The 21,862-nt window shown below is 34.6% G+C and overlaps 1 protein-coding gene across 1 annotated transcript; it reads left to right on the top strand.

Moving 5' to 3' along the window:
* The first annotated feature begins 1,144 nt into the window (after positions 1-1,144).
* LOC145943280 (luciferin 4-monooxygenase) lies at positions 1,145-15,036 on the top strand. The gene is given in 8 exon segments (XM_083050752.1): positions 1,145-1,358; positions 10,107-10,257; positions 11,023-11,163; positions 11,166-11,232; positions 11,323-11,653; positions 12,388-12,679; positions 13,467-14,022; positions 14,608-15,036. Coding segments are annotated over 7 exon segments (1,611 nt in total). The 5' UTR covers positions 1,145-1,358; positions 10,107-10,152; the 3' UTR covers positions 14,727-15,036.
* Positions 15,037-21,862: the final 6,826 nt, after the last annotated feature.

Here is a 21,862-nt window from a genome sequence, read left to right as displayed (position 1 = left end):
ATTTATTAAACTATTTTTTCATTTCTATCTTGTGTTTGAATAGAAAGTAGTAAGCATTTTATAATCATCTTTTAACTAAAAATGCATAAAAAATATAGAAAAAAAATAAAAAGTGGTAGAGAGAGAAGGAATGCAATTTTAACTACGTAAATTGTCTTCGAGATTTTACACAAGAAGTAATTTAATAAAAAGAAAAACATTAAAAGCCAGCACTAATGGCCACAGTTAGAAGGTAGGAAAATTTTGTAGCAGACTGCATTACGCGTTTTGTTATAAATTCTTCCATTTATTAACTTACGCAAATTTTTTAATTAGTATAAATATGCGCTCGCGTTACACCGTTGGTGTATATAACGTCTTTAATATTTGGAATTTAGAGTAATAATGCTTTCCGCAATTAGATGCCGCGTTCGCAAAATAATATAGTACTCATGAAGTTCTCTCAAGACATCAAAATGCAAAATCTTTTTTTCATAATTCATTATTTCTCAAATTCATTATTCATGTCGGATTCATAAACATTAACATAATATTTGCACAAAGTCCAATGTTCAATGATAAATAATAAAGTGCAACTGATTATATATCTCTTATCCGAGCTCTTATCATAATATTATTAATACATTATACATATATTATATAATGATATATTATATAGTAATATATATTTTAATAATATTAATAAATATTATATTATTAAATAATTAAATTTAATTTAATTTGATAATTAGGATTCGCACACAAATTATATATTCCTATAAAAATATATCAGCTAAGAAAAAATATATTTTATTAAACACAATTTTATAAGAGAGAGGACTTATTATTACAATTATATATTATTAATTATCAGCGTTCTAGAGAAAAGTACACGCGATTCTCAGATTGCAATGAATGCATCACTGAATGCAAGCATAGTGTCCGCGTGCGAATATAAGGGGAAAAATAAGAATATAATGCGACAAATTTTAATTTGCTAACTGAATCCTATTCTCACGGCCGGATGAATGATAAAAGTGCGCACGACAATTGACTTCAACGAACAGTCTCGTGAGATAGCTTCATGAACAGACAACATTCGCTTTTTCGATTCGATATATTACGTAGCACAAGAGGCGCTACGCTAGTCTGATACAAGCAGTCAGATCGAACAGTTAAAAGTGCTGCGTTATTCCTATCTGTGACTACTAGCTTATATCAATTAATTAATTATCAATTTATATTCATCATCTTATACACATCAAAAATTTGCGCGCGATAAAACTGTTTCGATAATATCAATGTATTTCTTCGCAATGAAAATAAAGGTGAAAGAGTGCTAATAATCCCTAGGACTAACAATAAGGAATCAACAACTGGTAAAAGAATTTTTTGCGATAATTGCTATTTTTATAGAGTTCAATTTTATAAAAATGGTGAATGGTAAAGAGTACGAAATAAGAAAAGAATATAATATGAATGTAAAATGCCTAGATTTGAATTTTCTGTATCACAGCAGGAAATGAAAATATAAGTATCCATCAGTCGCGTATTTTACTAAGCTTACTGCATTGAGATTTTTCTGATTATCTCGAACTGATTATTCGAAGCGACGAACATTTTTCATCAGAATAAAAGCACGACATAATTATCGACTTTGAAAACGTCGCATTGTCGACATATGCCTCAGAGCGAGAATGACAGGCTTCTCGCATAATGCGATTACGCGAAATTTCATTTGACAAGAATCTTCCATTTCACTAGAATGCACTTTGCATAAGTGCAATGATTTCCTGCATGAACAACACTCTTCGTATTCAGTCATAAAGAATATCTTATCTCGCGTTCTCCGCGATTAATCGTTGAAACGATGGGTCGCGATAAAAATGCATCATAGTCAAACTTTACGAACATAATTACACTTGGCCATAAAAAAGCGGTACATTTGAAAAGTAATAAAAAATTGTAAAAGTAATTTTACAGAATTTATATTTCAGCTAATAATTATGATATCGAGATGTTTAAAAAACGAAAATGAAGCTTGAAGTCTGTAGTTTGAGAAAAATTTAGTGCCGATTACGTGGAATGATCAGTTTTGCAATGACAAATGACAAAGTGAGAATCTGTAAAATTTATAAATGGAAGGTCCACTTTCCTGAATTGCGTGAATCAGTTGACGTAGCTCGATAGGATAAAAAGCAAGTAAAAATTCAAACTTTTCTCTTTCTGATTCACGTGCAATTTAGAAAAGTGGACCTTCCATTTATCAATTTTACAGATTCTCACTCTGTTATTTGTCATTGCAAAACTGATCATTTCACGTAATCGGCATTAAAATTTTCTCAACTACAGACTTCAAGCTTCATTTTCATTTTTTAAACATCTCGATATCATAATTATTAGCTGCGTTATAAATTCTTGAACTTTCATAATTTTTTACTACTTTTCAAGTGCGCTTTTTTTGGCCGAGTGTATTATTCACAACTTCACAACTTGTCTGGCAAGAAGTAAAAATATTTAAAAATTCATAGAGTTATTCATGATTTTCTAAAAGATCGCGAAGTTCTTTGAAGTAAGATAACAACGATAAGCTACATGTTATAAGCCTTAGGCGAATTAAAATATATTCTTACTCTAAAAGGAAACTCTTCAATATTAACAAGAGAAACACAATACTTATTTTTTTTAAATAATTATAAGTATTGTATTTTAAAAATATGAATATATAAGCTTAGCCCTTTTAATACCAATTAACTTTTGATTGCGAAAATTTGCAGCATTATCTACTTCAGTATTTATAAATTATACAGTTGCTCGTTGCTGTAAAGCACATTAAAACGCTTGATGTCCAAGATATACAAAATATACTGCATAATTTAATTTCAAACATCATAACTGTTATATAAGAAAAAATATACATACAACTATCTAAATAACGTTAATTAGTTCATTCTAGTTTTGCATATAGATTCACATCTTAATCGATTGTCATCAAAACCAAGTTTAAATATAAACATTTAATAAAAATTTCCAATTAATTATCCAGACTGTTTTCCTGTGCATTTACAACTATAACACTTATAACTATAAATTATGCAATTATTCTATATCTTAGACATCAAGCGCCGTCAATATTTTACATCATTAGCGCTTTCTCAATCATCCGAGCATCCAAAGCGATCTCATCGCTCTTCGCCGTTGGTAAAAGATAATTATGCGCAAACATCGGACAGGTAAACGCAATCGTGCCAAAGTAAAGCGGATTGTTAACGCTGGCAATAGAAAATCGCGTGGACCTCTTCAAATATTTGCAAATCTATGCGAGAAATCGATCGAGTTGAAACGTGACAATGCAAATCGATGACATTGCATCATGGATGAGATAATATTTTTCACCGTAAAATTATTATTAATATTCCGAACCGAAAAAATGACTTGGTAACGAAAATTTAACAATATTATATAAAATCTAGTGCCGTAACTCATGAATGTAAATGATACTGCAAAATCTATAATACTGTATATATACACACACAGTTTTGCAAAATATCAAAAGTTATATTTAATTATTATTATTTTTAATTTTATTATCCCGATTGATTATATTATTTAATATTTAGATAATTAAAATAATTGAAATATTTAAAATTAAAAATTTGTTATTATTAATAGTGATTAACATTATTAATATTGATATTCTCCTATATATTATCACAAAATGAGTAAAAACTTATTCACTAAGAAAATAATTTACGATATAATTGTCGCTCTTATCTTCCTCTAAATATTTTCCTTTTTTCCGTGCAATAATAATTTTTTAACTGTTATCCCCCCGAAACGAAAAATAAAAACCCATGTCACCGGTCTTTTTCAAGGTAAATCACGATTTAAACTTTTAAAGCGGAAAATCGTCATGTATGATTTCGCGTTAGGAATAATGATCCCAGTTGTGGTTTTCACAACGATGAAATTTCGCATTGGCAAAACCAAGCGAGCCGGAAACTAAGCTGCTAGAACGCGCATAACAGCGCACGCAGACCGATTTTGCAAAAGAACCCCAATTCTGCAAAACGTCACGGCTATTATTATACAAGAGAGGCCCATTATAATACGTCGCAATGTCAGCGTAAAGTACCGCCAAGTTATCGCACGCCCGAGCGAACACTTTGCCTGTACTTTACTCGCGGTCCCAATGATATTTCGCAACCCAGCAATTTCGACATAGAACGCACTTCGTGTTTCATAGATAGTCAAACACATCAACGGCAATATCCACTGTTTTTAATTTGTAGCAAATGGAACTACTCGTAGTTATGAAGTTTCGAATAAAACAATATTCCAAATATTATTGTTACGAATTTGTAAATATCATTAAAAAATATCTATTTCTATATTTTATGAAATAATTTCGTTAAAAAAATTAAGTTTCATGCTATTAATATAAAAAATAAAATTATATAAATAGTCTTTATATAAATAGTGTGTTAATTAATCAATACTTTTATAATTTGATCAAGTAACATATATAATTTATACATTTAATATTTCTCTGAGAACCCGACTTTCTGTAACTTTAATCAAGGAATATATTTAAAAAGTATTAAGAGTTAACGATTTTCTCAAACGCCAGCTAATCAATAACAATATTTAACAATATTTTTAATGCATTACCCACTTGATACATCACACTATACACTTGATTTTTATTATATGTATATCAAAAATAAGGTAATATCTTTTAAAGTAATTATAAAGAATTTATTATAAAGAAACATGGAAAATAATAAAATAGTGTTTAGCTGATGTAATCTAATAAGACCATTTTACGTTGAGTTCGATATAAATTATGTTTGCAAACATTGTTTTACGTTAAGTTGCGATACCGGTTAGGAGCACATCACGACTAGGACGATACATCTTCACGCTATTTCGCCGGCGCACTTCGTAGACAGAAGGATCTACGGGCGAGACGGCGGTTCGTTGAAAAAGCGACAAAGAGGACACAGAAAATCGTGCTGGGGGAGAAGAAAGGGGGCTCGTAACCCCGCAGGCGGTCGCGGCAACGTTATTTATTGCTCGGGCCGATGAGTGTCATTTAAAATTTCGATATAAATTAATTTAAGGGGGTAAAGGGGGTTTCCAGGACGGTCGCAGTGGTACGGGGCGTAATGGCTCGGAAAATGAAGTTCTTGTAGCCTTACCGAGAGAGAATCTCGCCTGCCGTCAGCCCGCCCTCCCTTTCCTTCCGCCCCTTCTATTCTCCGCTCTAGCACTCTTACCCTTACACCTCTTCGCCACCTCGAGCGTGTGCCCCGTCCCCCTTCATCCCCCTGCCCCAACCTTCAACTTCATCCCCTTTCATCCTACCGCGCGCTCCTCTCTACTCTTACTCCCGGTCTTACCCGCTCGCTCGCGGAGACTCAACATTGCCTGGTGAAATATCCCTTTGCCTTCGCTCCGCCAGGCTTCCATCCACGCCCAAGCACTCCGCCTCGCCATTATCTTAAGTAAACAGACTACCTGCGCGCCGGGAAATTCCAGATAAAGTCACATGTTATCAAAATCCACCCCCGGGCCGCTCACCCCTCTTCCGATTCGCGGCCGCCCTCAAAGCGTCCTCCGAGCGCGTAGCTTGTCGTTAATTCCGTTAAGTCGCGGCCTTACGTTCAACGTGGCAAGCAGCCTGCGAAATCGCTCGAAGAGCTACGGCGCGCCGCTACTGGTAGCAGTCGAGTGTGTGGAATTCCTAATGAGGAATCCTGAAATGATATCGGCAGTAGCTCAGACAGTCTCTGCCCATTTGCGTAACAAGAGGATTGACAGATGATTGTTCTTATATTATATCATCATGTTATCTTTGAGAAGGATTTGTGTCAACGAACATTCATGCATTTCTGATAGAAATTCTTCGGAACTCGCAACTTTCCGACTCTTCGACTATTTATGTATAATTTCTCAAGTATCTATATTTGACGACGTGACACTCAATTTTGAATAAAAGTCTACAATAGATTATACTATAATATATGTATATGATTGAAAAAAATATATATACAATGCAACATTGAATATATTGACAATTAACTCCATAATTACATTTAAAAAATATTAGCTTTTAATTTTTTATTTATAAACAACGCATTCTTAAAACCAAAAACAATTAATTTTTGTCGCAAATAACGAATTCGAAAAGATTGAAACCGAAGCATAATCTCTTGACATGTGTAACATTGTAATTAATTAACAGAGACCGGAAAAGTTTCACTAATTTTGTTGGGAACTGAATTTCCGCGCGATGTAGAAAAAATTAAAAAATCAATAAATCAATAAGCTGAATAATAAAATTAGTCGCGAAATTTTTCTCTTGCGCGTTATACTCGGAAACAGGAAAAAGAAAAACAATCTGAGCAGAGATTTTTAAGGAAGGGATGTTCCTGCGTTCACCTCCGTTATTCAACTTCGAGAGCATAAGTATTCCCGGGGTGTCTAGGCATGTCGCATGAGGCCAAGAATCATCGGTATGTGGCTCCAATGTCCTAGTATGGCCGCTACAATCAGAGTGGCACGCGCCCTCGACCATCCCTCCCCCTTGTAGCGTCCCAAGCTTCCCTAACCCTCCCCCAGAACCTCATCCGCGTCGTCGACGACGAGACTAACCCCGAAGAGCGATTCCCCAGCACTTCAGTGATTCCCGAGAACGCGCTCCCGCCCGTTGTCGCCCCTGTCCCCTCGGCGCTCCCCTCGCGCGAATACCTCAAGACGAGCAGCTGGATACCGGATGCACACCGTCGTATGCATTCCCGCGGATGCGGTACATAGGTCGCGGGGAACGTCGGAACGCTTGCGGTCTAACCATGCCGATGTGCTACTGTTCTTTTTTTTTATTTATATTTATTCTCAACAAGTATATACGTGTATTATAATTTTAAAAAATTTTAATTTAAGAGATTAATTGTAATTAAGAAAAATTCAATACTATAAAAGAAATTTTTAATTTTTAATCACTAATTCAAAATTGATAAGCAACAGGAATGAGATAATTAACTTTTGGATCTTATGGATATATGTACATTTATAACAAAGATAAACTAAGTTTACAATTTGTATGACTTATGTAAAGTACAAGATCGATTTAGAGTGGTCTTATATTTAAAGTAAATCATATTAAAGTAAATCATATTAATTATAAACTTATTCTGACAACAAATTATAAACTTGTTCTGAATGATTTAACAAAATTAATTTTCATCTTTGCTGCTTATTAATTTTAAATTAATGAATAAAAGTTATAAATTTATTTTATTAATTTTGAATTTTTCTTAATTAAAATTAATTTAAAATTTTTAAGTATAATGCAAGTTTTACACGAAAACTTAGTCAACTCTTGCTTGGATTGCATAATATCAATGTCGCAATTTACAAATTTTACAAGTAAAATTTCTAAGTTATATAAATCACACTTATAATGTGACTGATATAAAAAAGTGGCATTTAATCCCAACTACACATATATATTATACATACTATGTGTAAAATGTTATATACAATGAAGCTTATATATTGGGAGAGAAATAATCCAATCTAAAAATAACAATTCGGGGCATTATAGTCAAACGAAGGAATTCGAATAATATTTAACTGAACTTTCCGCATTTTTTTCACGATTATGATCATATATAACATATAACTTATGGCATGTATTTAATTTCCCTGCCTATATCTAAACCTCAGGAGAATGCATTCCCATTTGTCCCTTCTATTTCAAACATCTTGTATATCTAAAGATATCCAACTGAATGCCGAGAACAATCCTATCATACATTCTAATGGTAATATGATCACATAATTTTTTCATAACTTTCAATCGTATATTTATGTCTAACACATTGCTCGAATATCAAATTTTATATATCATCAATATCATATATTATAAATATCAAGCTTTTTTTTTAATTACCAAAAATTGTATTATGTTTTAATTATATACATACATATATATTATTTATATACACGCATATTTTATATATAATATGTGTAGTATAATATGTATATGCATTTCTAAGCTTTTTATGCATGTACATTATTTTACACGCAATTAAAACTTTATAAAAATATTTCTAATATTCGCAATCACATAATATTTTGAAGCTATTCATAATATTTGAAGCATTTTCTTATATTTTCCAGTAAAAAATTTGAATATAAAAATCATATATTACTTTACATATACGTGTGCGAGCGTATTCTATCATTAAATAAAGTAATATATAATTTTTATATTTAAATTTTTTACTGGAAATTGTAAGAATGCTTCAAATATTATAAATAGCTTCAAAATATTATGTGATTGCGCATATTAGAAGTATTTTTATAAAATTTTAATTACGTGTAAAATAATGTACATGCAAGAAAGTTTAGAAATACATATATATATTATACTATATATATATATATATATATATATATATATTATATATATAAAATATGTGTGTATATAAATAATATATATGTATTTTTTTAATAATATTGTGCGCTTTCTCAAATTATATATATGTATATATATGTGTGTGTGTGTGTATATGTATATATAATTTGAGAGAGTGCACAATATTATTAAAAAAGAATTAATTGATAAGCTAATTTTAAAAAGGATATAAGAATGTATAACAATAACATTTTATAAAAAAATTGAGAGAAAAATAATTTTAAAAATTTAATAATTAAAAATAATTAAATTATTAAATAATTTAAATAGCTTTTAATAATTGAATAATTTAAATAGCCTTTAAAGATTACTACATAATATGAATCTGTATAAAATTATACAGAAAATATAAATTAAAAAATATTTATGTTTGAAAACACACAAGCATAATTAAAATATAAAAATTTATATAATTAATATATTTTATAATCCTGCGCATTTCGAAGGCATATGCATATTCTCTTTTCGATACTTTATCCTTTCTCAATTTTATTTATATTGCATTTATACATTGCAACATACTATATAGTTCGCTCTCGACTTGGTGACATCTGCAATATCACATCCTATATTCATGTGCGCTTCGCGCCAAAACGGTGTGGCACAAGCACAGAATCTCGCTCGCTAACACAGCTACTTATAATCATTATAAATATCATTTTAAAACTCACCCAATGACGCTTTCTCCATTGTCTCCCTCCTTGTCTCCTTCCATCTCATCCTCTCACTCAGCAGTTCCCCATTTTTATCTGGATAATACATCTGGATTCTCTGAAAAAAAGAACGAACACAGAAGCGTTAATATGGCGGCGCGAGAGCAGCAATCTCATCTGAGAGATAATAATCTATATTAATCCTGTCGATCCTGCGCGCAAGATGCGCGACTTTATATATAAACGATACAATAGATGAGAAAGAATGGATTTAATGTAGTATTAAATACCTATCGCAGCCTAATCTGTGAAATTTTTCCACAAAACGCGAGCCGCGACACCAAGCGCGCGTCCTTCGCCGAGTGGACGCGCGCAACTATGACGCATCCTCGCGGCACTTTCCCGCATTATCGATCAAATATTTGGCGCGCTCTATGGATAAGAATTAAAAAATTCGCAATTTGCATAAATCTGTAAGAACTTGAGAAAACAATAACCTTGAACAATAGAAATGCAAAATTAAACTATTCTTGGTTTAATTTGAAATAACTTTAAGAGGAAAGATTATATAAATTGTCTCGCAATATATGTAAAGAATGTTATTTTAAAGAATAACAGATTCTTTCAATTAATTCGCAATTATTTTTCCCTAACAAATATTTTACATAAATAATTAATAATTAAAGTTTTTAATTAATCAAGGCTATTAATCTTTTAAGTTCTTGTATCTTTAACATCGAATAATATCGAATAAATTCTGTTGATATAATATTCAATTATAGTATATTTCTACCTTGTTTGTCAAGAATTTCTAAACAAATCTTTTTATACATTATTTCACACGCATTTGAAACTTTATAAAAATATTTTTAATATATTCGCAATTAACAATATCTCAAAGCTATATAGCATTCTTATTTTTCAGTAAGAAGTTTAAATATAAAAATCATGTATTACTTAATTTAATGAGAGAATACATTCTTTTTCAGATAAAAGTATTACTTTGTGCAAGATAAATCCTATATCGCTGCAAAGATGGGAAAAATATATGAACAGCGATTGAAAAAAGCAACGCCAACTATATCTGTAGGACAAGCTATGTTGAATAAACTACGCGAAAACATCGATAATGTTTTGATAGTAAGTGCTATAAAATCATTCTTGTATATTTACGAGTTTGATTGCTTGTCTTTCGCGAATAAAATATATCAAATAGTAACAGCTTTTCGTAATTCCATTAACGTTAATCTCCAAAGGTAAAATTTGTGAAATCTATCTCTAAATTTTCGCTGTCGCATTATGGATCGCTTATAACGACTAGTCTGTCCTTGCATTTTTACTTTAATTTGCTTTAAACTACAAATGCTAGAAAAGAAAAAAATTTTAATAATATTAAACTCTAAGAATATAAAGGCTCGATATATATCAAATATAAATCGGTAATAGTTTATTTAATATTGTACTTTTCAAATAATAATACACACACACACACACACACATACACTCTCTCTCTCTCTCTATAAATATTTATAAAGAAAACTATTTGTGTAACAATCATATATTTCATAGTCATTATAAATATGTAGTTGTCTTATATATATATATATATATTATGTATTATATAAATAATACTAGTATTAAATAGTACTAAATAATACATTTTAAATTTTAAAATAGACCTATTTATTTAAATTGTCTATTTCTTTTATCTAACTTTTCAAAATTTAACACTCAATATCTAACTTTTCAATATTTAACACACATATGTAAGATACAGAAGACATTTTAATATATGAAGAAAAAAATTGAAAATTTATAGTGTGTTAAATTTCTACTTCAATTAAATTCTAATTATATCGACTTTATAAAATTGCGCGCGAAGAAATGTTTATTATTCTCTTACAGATAGACGGACACAGCGGTAATCGAATGACGAACAGGCAAATTCTCGAGAAAAGTGTGAAATTCGCGAATTTTTTACAAAGATACGGGATAAAAATTGGGGACAGAATTTCCATCGCATCTGAAAATCGAATAAATTGGTTGGTATACCAGCTTGCGCGACTTTTTACATCGGTGCTATATTAGCACCGTACAATCATTTGTATACGGAACGTAAGTGGATTGTATAAGATTATTATTATATTTAATATTTATTGTATCTAATATTATCTGCATCTAAATGTTTAATTTATTAATGTTTAGATGAATTCCAGCACTTGTTAAACATCGCGAAACCGCGTATTATTTTGGTGTCTCGACGCACCGAACGTCTCATAGCTAAAGTCATTTCGAATTTATCTTGGAAGCTAGAATTAATAGAGTTGGATGATCAGCCGTTCACAACAAATATCCGTACATTGAAGGATATTTTAAATAATGAACAAGCTTCAGATTTTCTGGAATATAAGGCAACAGATATCGGTGACACCAGCCGACATCCGTTGATTATTCTTTCTTCAAGCGGAACTACCGGATTGCCGAAAGGAGTGTCTTTGTCTCATAAAAATATGTTAGCGTTTGTTTGAAAAATGATGTAAGTTATACATAAATATCTATTAATAAATATATTTTCGCGAATTAAATTATATATATAATTTAATAAGATCTAGATCTAGATCTATAATATGGAACTAAATTTTATACTTTTAATAAAATTATGGTTGCATCATATTTAAAGCATTAATACACATGTCAGAAAAGGAAGAATATATATATATATATATATATATTGAAAATCATATCATCAGTCATTCGATTACCGCTGTGAATATATATATATATTGAAAATCAGAATAAAGAGAGATAATGTTGCATTTTTCAAATAATTATTATTGTATCATATGAAATATTTATTAAAATAATTATTGCATGTAATATAAGCACGAAAACTATCTTGATATACTATGGACATATTTGATATATAATATTTAATTAATATTCTTCCTTTTCTGACATGTGTATTAATGCTTTAAATATGATGCAACCATAATTTTATTAAAAGTATAAAATTTAGTTCCATATTATAGATCTAGATCTAGATCTTATTAAATTATATATATAATTTAATTCGCGAAAATATATTTATTAATAGATATTTATGTATAACTTACATCATTTTTCAAACAAACGCTAACATATTTTTATGAGACAAAGACACTCCTTTCGGCAATCCAATATATATATATATATATATATATCATTTTTTTTTTATTTTAAAATACTATTCAGTTCATAATCTAAATATGACAAGTCTGATCTTGAAAACAGAGAGCCTGAGTACATGGATTTAAAGCGACGCGACAGATTGCTGATGCTACCATTATTTCATCTTTACGCAATGGGTATGCTGTTGATGGGCGTGTACACAGGCTGCATCATAGTCACGATGTCCGCCTTTGAGCCGAAACTCTTCCTGGACCTGATACAGGAGCACAAACTCACCCATCTGCCACTCGTGCCACCGATCCTGACGTTCCTGGCGAAGCACCCGCTGGTGGATAAGTACGACTTTCGCAGCGTGAGAGAACTCATCTGCGCAGCGGCGCCGCTTGCGAAGGACGTAAGTTTTCTTCTATCATCATGAAGTTTGTCGTCTCCCTGCCTGCCGATCCAACGGCCAAGTTATTGCGGTAAGAAAAGCCATCGGGGAGCTAAGTGCCGAAGTGAGTCCTCGATGCCGCGGCGATGGTGAGAGGATCGAACGTAGAACCGCGAGAGGATGAAGTCTCGGGAAGTCGTCGCGTTTTCACTAGACACGGCTCGGGAGTAACTTTATCGCGCTCGTTTTTGTTTAGCCGGTCCGCGGAATCGCTAAAGGAGGAGAAAATAAAAGGTCACAATCGCATCTTTCGGAAAATGCGAAACTGATCTCTTATCGTCAGGCGGAAATAAAAACTTTTAAAGTTTCGAAAATTCAGTACGTCCCCGAAATGTCCGAGCACTGTTCTTTCGTAGGATATCGTTATCTTTATTTCTCTGGTAGGTGATATATCATCACTTCAGGATAAATAAACGCTGATAAAGAAAGAGAAAAATACAAGCCTTTAAAGAATATATAATCTCTTCTGTGTTTTATAATTAAAGAAAAAATTTAAACTTTTAAATACTATTTCTATAGTGTACAATCAATGATAATTTTTCTTTTAACACGAAAAAAAAAAAAAATAATAAAGATGCAAAGATAATACTAAACCTTAAACTTAAGTAATCTTCTCAGATCATTATTTTACAAGTCATTAACGTTAAATTAGATTTACTAATTAAACTTGAATAAATTTTCATATATCCAACTTAAGAACAATAGCGAGTCTAACATTTCCAAGTAATTTTTTTTCTCTTTTCCATAGATTGCAGCCGCTGTCAAAGCTCGTACCGGCGTGAAATTCATTCACAACGCCTATGGTATGACGGAGTTATCGGGAACAAGCAATGTGAGCGCACGCGATGATGAGGATGGTTCGTCAGAACATGTGACAGTCGGAGTAAACGTCCCCGGTTTTCTCAGTAAAGTGGTCGATCTCGAGACACAAGAGACACTAGAAACTGGTCAGGTGGGCGAGATCTGCTTTATGAGAGAGCAAGTGATGCTAGGTTACTGGAACGATTCAGAAGCCACCAGGCAGACCATCGATCATGACGGATGGCTACACACCGGTGACGTCGGCTACTTCGATGACAAGGGCAGACTATACGTGGTCGATCGTATCAAAGAGCTGATCAAGTACAAAGGCTATCGGGTCTCGCCGACAGAGATTGAGACGATTCTACTGTCGCATCCCGCGGTGAAGGACGCCGCGGTCACAGGAAGACCTGATGAACGCAATGATGAGATTCCTATGGCTTTCATAGTGAGGCAACCCGACGCTACGATTACCGACCAGGATCTCCAAGATTTTGTCAAAAGTGAGTTATCTCTCAACTAAATCTTCTAATCTTCTTCGACATTTCTCGCAGATTTATTAAGAATTTGATATTTTCTCTGTGGCGTGGAATCAACGAAGAATAAAAATTCGTTGTATGTATTACAAACTTAAAATTAAGTAAGCTTTAAAAAATAGAAACGTTTTTTAAAAGGAAAGATTTAAATTACTAGAAATCTTTAAATTTTCCATTAATTATAAATAAATTTAAACAACAGTAGGAAAAAGTTAACTAAATGTTGGAAATGTGCGCGTTTAAATTTTTGAATGTGTGGATGAAATACGGGTGTCAGAGCAGTGAGCTCATGATATAGTAGTAACGTAAAACGTTGCGTTGTATTATTAACGGCATTATTAGTTGTTAGCGACATCGCGCAACGCAACGACATTACACGCCGCGTTGCATCATTAACAAAATTGTTAGTTATCCTCGTAGTCTACGTAATTTAAATATACAGCATGGCTAGAATGTGGACGTACCCTGTCTTGACATTGCATTTTAATAGCAAACGCGAGCCGGGCGGCGACCTATCCATGCATTAACCGAGCAATTCAATTTATCTTTCAGAGAAACTGTCGCCGCAAAAATGGTTGCATGGCGGGGTGCAATTTATCGATGCCATACCCAAGAATCCTTCCGGCAAGATTTTACGCCGCAAACTTCGTACAATGATTCTTAAATTATAATAATATAAATTAATCGATAAAGGAAAAAATATTATAATAAATAATAAAATATAAGTTTCCTTTAATATACACACAAAAACATATTTACTTTATGCTGTTAAAATTGTTTAAGGAAGGACTATTTTACATATTCTACGCATATATACATATATGTATATTAGTTAAGCAAATACAAATGCAAATATAAATGATTACGTATGTGGATGTATCTTTGGAGCACAAATGTATTCTATATAACGTGTTGTCACGTCGAGTAATTTGTAAATGAACTGTTGACCAACTAATGTATGCGACCGCACAAATAAATACATATACACGGGGTGACCTAGTTTCTCTCTCAAATATATTGAAACAGCACACCGAGAGAGTGTGCTTTCAAGTTATTACGTGATATCACTCTTGCACCGACCTGCGGTGCTACGAAAATAAGCGAAGAAACCTGTTGCGTTACATACGTCAAGCAAGCGGCGAGCAACACGCGCTCTCGTACTTCATCAATATCCAACTTCTTTTCTCCTTTGCGACGATACGGTTCGAGCTTCTTATCGATCTTCATGTGTTTCTCATAGAATTTCTATAGTATAAATCGGGAAATATCTATAACAGAGTTAAACTCTCTCTGGGTGAACGACAGAGACTGTAATGGCCCACGATCATCGACTCAAGTCTCGAAACTTTTCATGTGGCATTAAATTACCAGAGAGAGAAGCATCATTCTTCCATTACTTCCTCTCTATATCGAAAGCTTATTTATTTTATAGCAAAGACTCTTCGTCGTTTAATATAGTATACAATGCAAAGCCATCTGAATTTTTAATTTCAGACAGATTCAGCGGTGATTCAGCGTATTTCGCGTTCCGAGTTTCAACCCAAATACTATGTGTGCAAGATTCTAATTCCTCACAGAACTTTTTTTGACAGGAATATATCGATTACGAAAAAAAAAATATCCGTTGCTTGTTCGTCGTTCTATTCTAAAAGCATCTGCGAGCGATAATTGGTCGTAATGGCTACGTCGCTTAACAGAATAGTTAACTGTTAGCGGAAAAGTGCGGCATGAATTGCCGACGGTTTCGACGAATCAACGGGATTATCGGTATCCGGTATTGGAGAAATTTAAATTTCACGCCGCGCACTCTCTCGAATATGGTCCGGATACAGGATCGTCATGCACGATGGTATATACATGTATATACACGCGAGTGTATGTATACGTGTGTAAGCGTCGTTATGTGTACGTGTTCATGCCTTGCGTTCCTGTTCATTTAATTACGACGATTGGCCTGACAAATCTAATTGACGTGCATCAATTATTTGAGCCGCGTTCGAAGGCCGTTTAATTCCCTATCCTCTCCCCGACGAGAACCCCGGGTTTTGCAGTAATTTCATTTTTCAGGAACTCTCTCTCTTCGCGAAATTTCGTTCGCCGTTTTGTCGTCGAGTCGGTAGCAGTCGCTATTTCGACATCCGATCGATAGATTTAGAAACAAATCTCTATGACAAATGAACATTCTTCTAAAATTTTATATTGTGTGTGCGCATGTGTTTTTTTTTATTGTCAAATAACTAATAATTTAAAAATCAATATAATTAGAAACACCTAACACTGAAAATAATTATATTAACATACAGCCTGCAAGTAAATTGCAATTTTATTAACGTTTTTTTAGTTATCTTTATAATCAAGTGGAAAGTCGGGAAAGTATATATATATGCGGTAAAGATGTACATTTATACTCGTTCTCCTACACCCTATAATTGGAGATAATTATATGTTTGCGCTACCACTACAGCCCAAACGAATAATTCATAATCGCGTGTGTTTGCCGTGCCCGATCATATGCCTAATTATATAAAACCGACCTGTCATGGTGTACGATACTAACACAGCAAATTATCGGCGCGCATACCGTTATTGGATTCACCATAACATACGTGGGGGTTCGATTACTGAAATCTGCGTATTTAGGCGAGAGAAGGGGTTGGCCAGAGATCGAGGGCAACGATAAATTACCGATGGTGGAATGAATTTTCAAAAATGCCGTTCGCGTAATTACTCTTAACGCTGAGGATTACCGCTTCACTTAAGCGGCAAATTTTTGCTACGGACATTTGCGATTTTTGAAAAATAAAAATAAAAATAAAAATTCTTCTGAATAAAAAAGCCACCTTTCAAACTGATATGAATTTACAAGCTTGCATAATTCTAAACTTCACTTTTTGGGGATGATTACAATTTCTCGTTATATACCCCAGGAAAATTATCTATTTCAAGAAGAAAAAACCGTAACTTGTTACGAGATATTTATATTATAAACCAAATATTTTACGTCGAAATGCGTACAAGCCACGATGACAAAATTTTCGACTACGCACGTGCACATATATGAAATACTTGGATGTACTCAGGAAATGAGATCCGAGTCTATTCGCGCGCAATCAGATATAGGAATTCGCGCGTATGCCTCGCGAATATTCAGATATTCACAATAGCCCCGGATTCGCGCCGCACACGCTTGACATGTTATTCGCGACGTTAATCAGTCCAAACGATTATATTCCTCGCATAGGCTTCAGGTATTCAGCCGTCTCATACTTTAGCTTTAGCTCGTCTTGAAAGCTAGGACAATTGTCATCGCGAAACGTTACCGAAAATTATTATCGAACATAATAAAAATACAATTTTAAAAGCAAGAATTTTTTCCAAAATATATAAAGGCAATTCTTTCTGAGGTACGAGCCTAGCATTTTCTTCTCTGTTTCCTCATTCAAGGAAAATTGGATTTTATCCGATAATATCGATAACGTCCATTGATTGTCAAGGGCTTTCGTTTACGGGGTATAGACCGACAAGCATGATAGGAGTCGTCCTCCCTCGAGGAATGCATTCGCGTATCGGTCGAATCCGGGGTACACGCTGCTTAAACCAAAGCGCAAGCTGAAAGGGTACAAAAGGACGCAGTTGGCCGCAACAACGATAGATAGCGAAATTTGGGCATAACGCGCGGCACAATACGCGCTCACGCCGGGCCTTCAGAAAATGAGATAGGAGGGTGGGAACGAAGGGGTTGAGGGTGAGGAAGGTGAGGCGCAAAGCAGAGAGAGAGAGAGAGAGATGGGGGTAGAAGAGACTGGGAGAGGGGCCTATCACTCGGTTGAATCCAATACAATGCGAACTATTGTACCCACGTTCGCCATCCACTCCAATTCCTGGCGTAGAGATATGCAGCCAGCTTGGAGGTTGCACTTCGCGCGGGGATGTACGACTATATATAGAAAGGTAAATGTACGAGAAACTAGAGAAACAGATAGAGAAGATGAAAGAGGGAGAGAAGAGGAGAAATTTATTCGGTCCAACGTAGTATATGTTCAACGAGTAATTTCCCGAAGAATTAAAAGCATGCTACAAAAATTAGAGTGACGCAGAAAACGGAGCGAAGAGGAAATTATATGAAGATTAACTCTATAAATATATGTGAAATTACAAAATAAATGAAACTGAGATACAGCTCTTATCAAAAGTATGTTTGTAATACGTTGCTAAACTAGTCAATATTATAAACAATTTTTATATTAGATTTTGTTGATAAATATGGAAATATAATTGTTAATATAAAAAATTGTGCTTTTTAATATTTTTTAACAAAGTTGAACGACATAAATATGTTAATATAACTACTTTACTGTAGTAATAAGCAGGAATTAAAGCTAAAGGGACTGAAATAAGGAGACAAAAAGAATATGAAAATATGAAGAGAGGCAGTAAACAAGGGTGAAAGAAGAATAAAAATAAGAGTACAAGCGTGGGTAAGAAGTAAAGTAGAAAAACAAGGCACAGCTCGGAAGTAGAAAAAGAAAGAAAAAGACAGTGAGGTCAAAGAGTTTGAGGATGATGAAAAGGGAAGAACAAGCGAACGCGGAAGTGAGACCTCAAGAAGAAATGAAAAAAACGAATATGACGAGTATACGGCAAAATAGAGAGAGAATTTTGCGAGAGGAGAGGACTAAAATGAGAGAACTAGTATAAGAGCATTAATTTTTTTTTCTTATTTCTATCTATCTCTCTCTCTCTCTCTTGGCCATTTCTCTCTCTCTCCCTCTCTTTCTCTCTCAACCATTCTCTATAATTTAAAGTAATTTCACAGCGCGGTATACGAGTAACCGCACGTTAGTACTCCAAACGCTCAGTCTGTCCTATGCGGCCATTACTACTCGCCCTTGAGCAGCATATGGCAGTGCGGTCACGTTCCCGGGGAAATCATGCCGCTGCCGAAAATGAATTGTTATTACGACGACGATGTAGTGTCAAGTGCAACCCGGGAATGGGGTGGCGGGGCAATCTACGGCTCGCCACCCTACCTGGGTGTCTATTTCCGCGTGATGCATTGACTGCGCCCCGGGATTTACCTTCGCAGTGATGTCGATGTAAAATTGTCGCGGCAAAAAGAAGACGAAGACTTTAAATAATCCCGAAAATTACGAGCGGTTCCATTGATCAAGTTAGTGTGCAGAAAAAATAAGTCTTTTGCGAATCACCATTATAATGAATAGCGCCGAACGTAGCTCATCAAGACTCGATCCTTGCGTGGGAAAAGAGAGCGAAGAAGAGGGAGGAATCGATATTTCATGGTTAACGAAGGTTCATTTGACCGTCACTGCTTATTATAATGAACGAGCCCGTATATCTGACCACGGGTCACGTCGACGATGGAGGGGGAAGATCGGCGGATACCGGAAGGGCCACCGAGTTAGAGCAGAAACGGTCCAGAGAGGGGGTGGACAGCGCGCACAGAGAGAGTGAGAGAGAGCGAGAGGGTGAGAGAAGGGGAGAGGAGACAGGCGTTTACGTGCGGCAGACATCCGATGATGCATAGTTGCTGTTGACATGCTGGAACGTCAGGCTCACATGACCTCTCGAGCGCAGCTATTATCCGCAAAGCGACTGAACCCCTCTTCCTCCCCAACCGCCGCCTCTTCTCTCTCGTATTGCTGCCCGTTTCCCCCCGTCCATCGAATTGGGACAATAACCGCTTCGCAAAGTCGTGTAATAATTATTGGCCGCTTTTCGTGAGTCCACCCCCTCCTCCCAATCCTCGTTATGGCGCGTTTTACCCCTCGTTAATTGCGCAATAATGCCACTACCGGCGCGCCTCTTCGTCGTTGTTTCCCCTCGTTTTCGTCTCACCCGACAGATAGAGAGAAAGAGAAAGAGAGAGAAAGAGGTCGACACATGAGGGACTCGAATTTGTAAAACGCAATTTTGCAACACGCTGTATTTCCACAGCCGGTTGTCCCGCTGACGTTTTCGGGTACAGTCGGACTTTATTTACGTGCGTTTCACGTTAGATTGATAATGTTGCTTCTCTCCGAACGCACGCGGCTGATTGAAACACACCAGATCGTGGAAGCGAATGTTATCCGGTTGGATAGAGATTTGTTGTTTTAACGTATGTATTAGATCCTGTTATTTTAACATATGTATTAGATCCTTGCGATAAAATGTCTTTACTTTTTTTTCCTTACTCGACAATCTTGACAATTTTGCAAGAAATTAAATAAAATTCATCAAGATTGTGTCATATTTCACGTATTTATAAAAAAAATATTTTTTTTTAATTTGCAAATAAAAATATTTAAGTAATAATCCGGCCATAATGTGTGACAATTCAAATGTAAGATTTTGCATAATTATATATCGATCTCCCCTTTCTTTCTATCTGGCAATATTTCTTATAAAAAAATTAAAACTACAATAAAAGCATTTCGCGAACTTTTTTCGTTTCGCTATGAGACTTTTGCTTGTCAAACTTGGTATATCTAGTAAAAATCGCAAGATATATGATAGAGCGAATATGCATTAGAGAGGGTGACAAAAGGTGACGCGACGTGACACGACGCAATGTTCGATTACGTATGCAGCGACGCGACACGTGCGTGTGAATGCGTTCCGGCATGAATACGTCGACCGACTGCGTAACTTTCGCGGCGAAATCCGCGCAGTCGAACACGAATTGTGCTCGACGCGAGGGAGAGATCGTCGACTCCGAGAACAGATCGCATTAGCGATATATTCACGGTACCTATAACGAATGAGCAGGCTAATTGTTTTATAGCGCGATGGGGGAGGAGGAAGGACGACGCGATCACTCTTCTCGATATCCGGTCCGCACTTGGCGCAATACCGCAATCAGTGTATCACTGTACCCCGGAAATCGTGCCGCGAATATTATCGGTTAATCGTCAATCATTTGGATAATTCATAATGCAAATGCAAATATTGTTTTATTATGGTCGCATATAATGATGGCGCAGCTAATGTCCGACAATAATTTGAAGCTCTTCTCGCGAAGAATTATTGTGACTCTGAAAGAGCAAGTGGTTCGAAATGTCGATGGTTTTTATTTTTAATCTTGTTGTATTTTATAATAATAAATATTCACCTTGTCTACAATATTGTATATAAGTTAAGTTAATAGTAAAAACAAAAAGCAATTTTTATTTTATTTAGATGAGAAATAAATGTGGATATTGTACATAAATATAATTCTGGACCACATCAAGCTGCAAGTTAGGTACCTATATACCTAGTTGCAATTCGGTTAATACCGAGACTGTGTGTCTTTGATACTCATCCGCGATATTAATGAAGCAGTAAAATAACAAGCGTGTTTCACAGATCACAGAGAAATCACAATTTTGCGCACACAGCTTCTATATCTATTTATCTACGTACAAATATCTATCCACGCAACGAAGTCTTCGCTTCATAAGCGCGCAAATCGCACGATTTCCACGCATTTTCTAATCAACGATCGCGCCCACCGTCTGCACTGAGGATCTAATTAAAGCTTGCATGTGAAATTCCGCGCGTTCCTCGTGTAATCGGTTTAAACGTTTGCGCGTGGCGCGATGCCGCTTAATTCTAAGCGATCTCTCTCCTGTGAACACGCACATGCAGACGTATCTCATATATTTTATACTTTATATATATATATATATACATACACATATATGTATATATAAAAAGTCCATGTGCATGTATAAATGCGTATATACACCATATATATACACGCACGCAGGGATTTATGCACGTCGTGAATATGCATTTGTCAAGAGCTGTGTGAACCTAGCACCCG

Source organism: Prenolepis imparis, unplaced genomic scaffold (assembly GCF_030444845.1).
Source record: "Prenolepis imparis isolate NDT839.2.m4 unplaced genomic scaffold, iyPreImpa1.0 SCAF_1, whole genome shotgun sequence".
Classification (NCBI taxonomy): Eukaryota; Metazoa; Arthropoda; class Insecta; order Hymenoptera; family Formicidae; genus Prenolepis; species Prenolepis imparis.
Note: the sequence above shows the minus strand (reverse complement) of the source record. Positions and strands in the feature narration are given on the sequence as shown.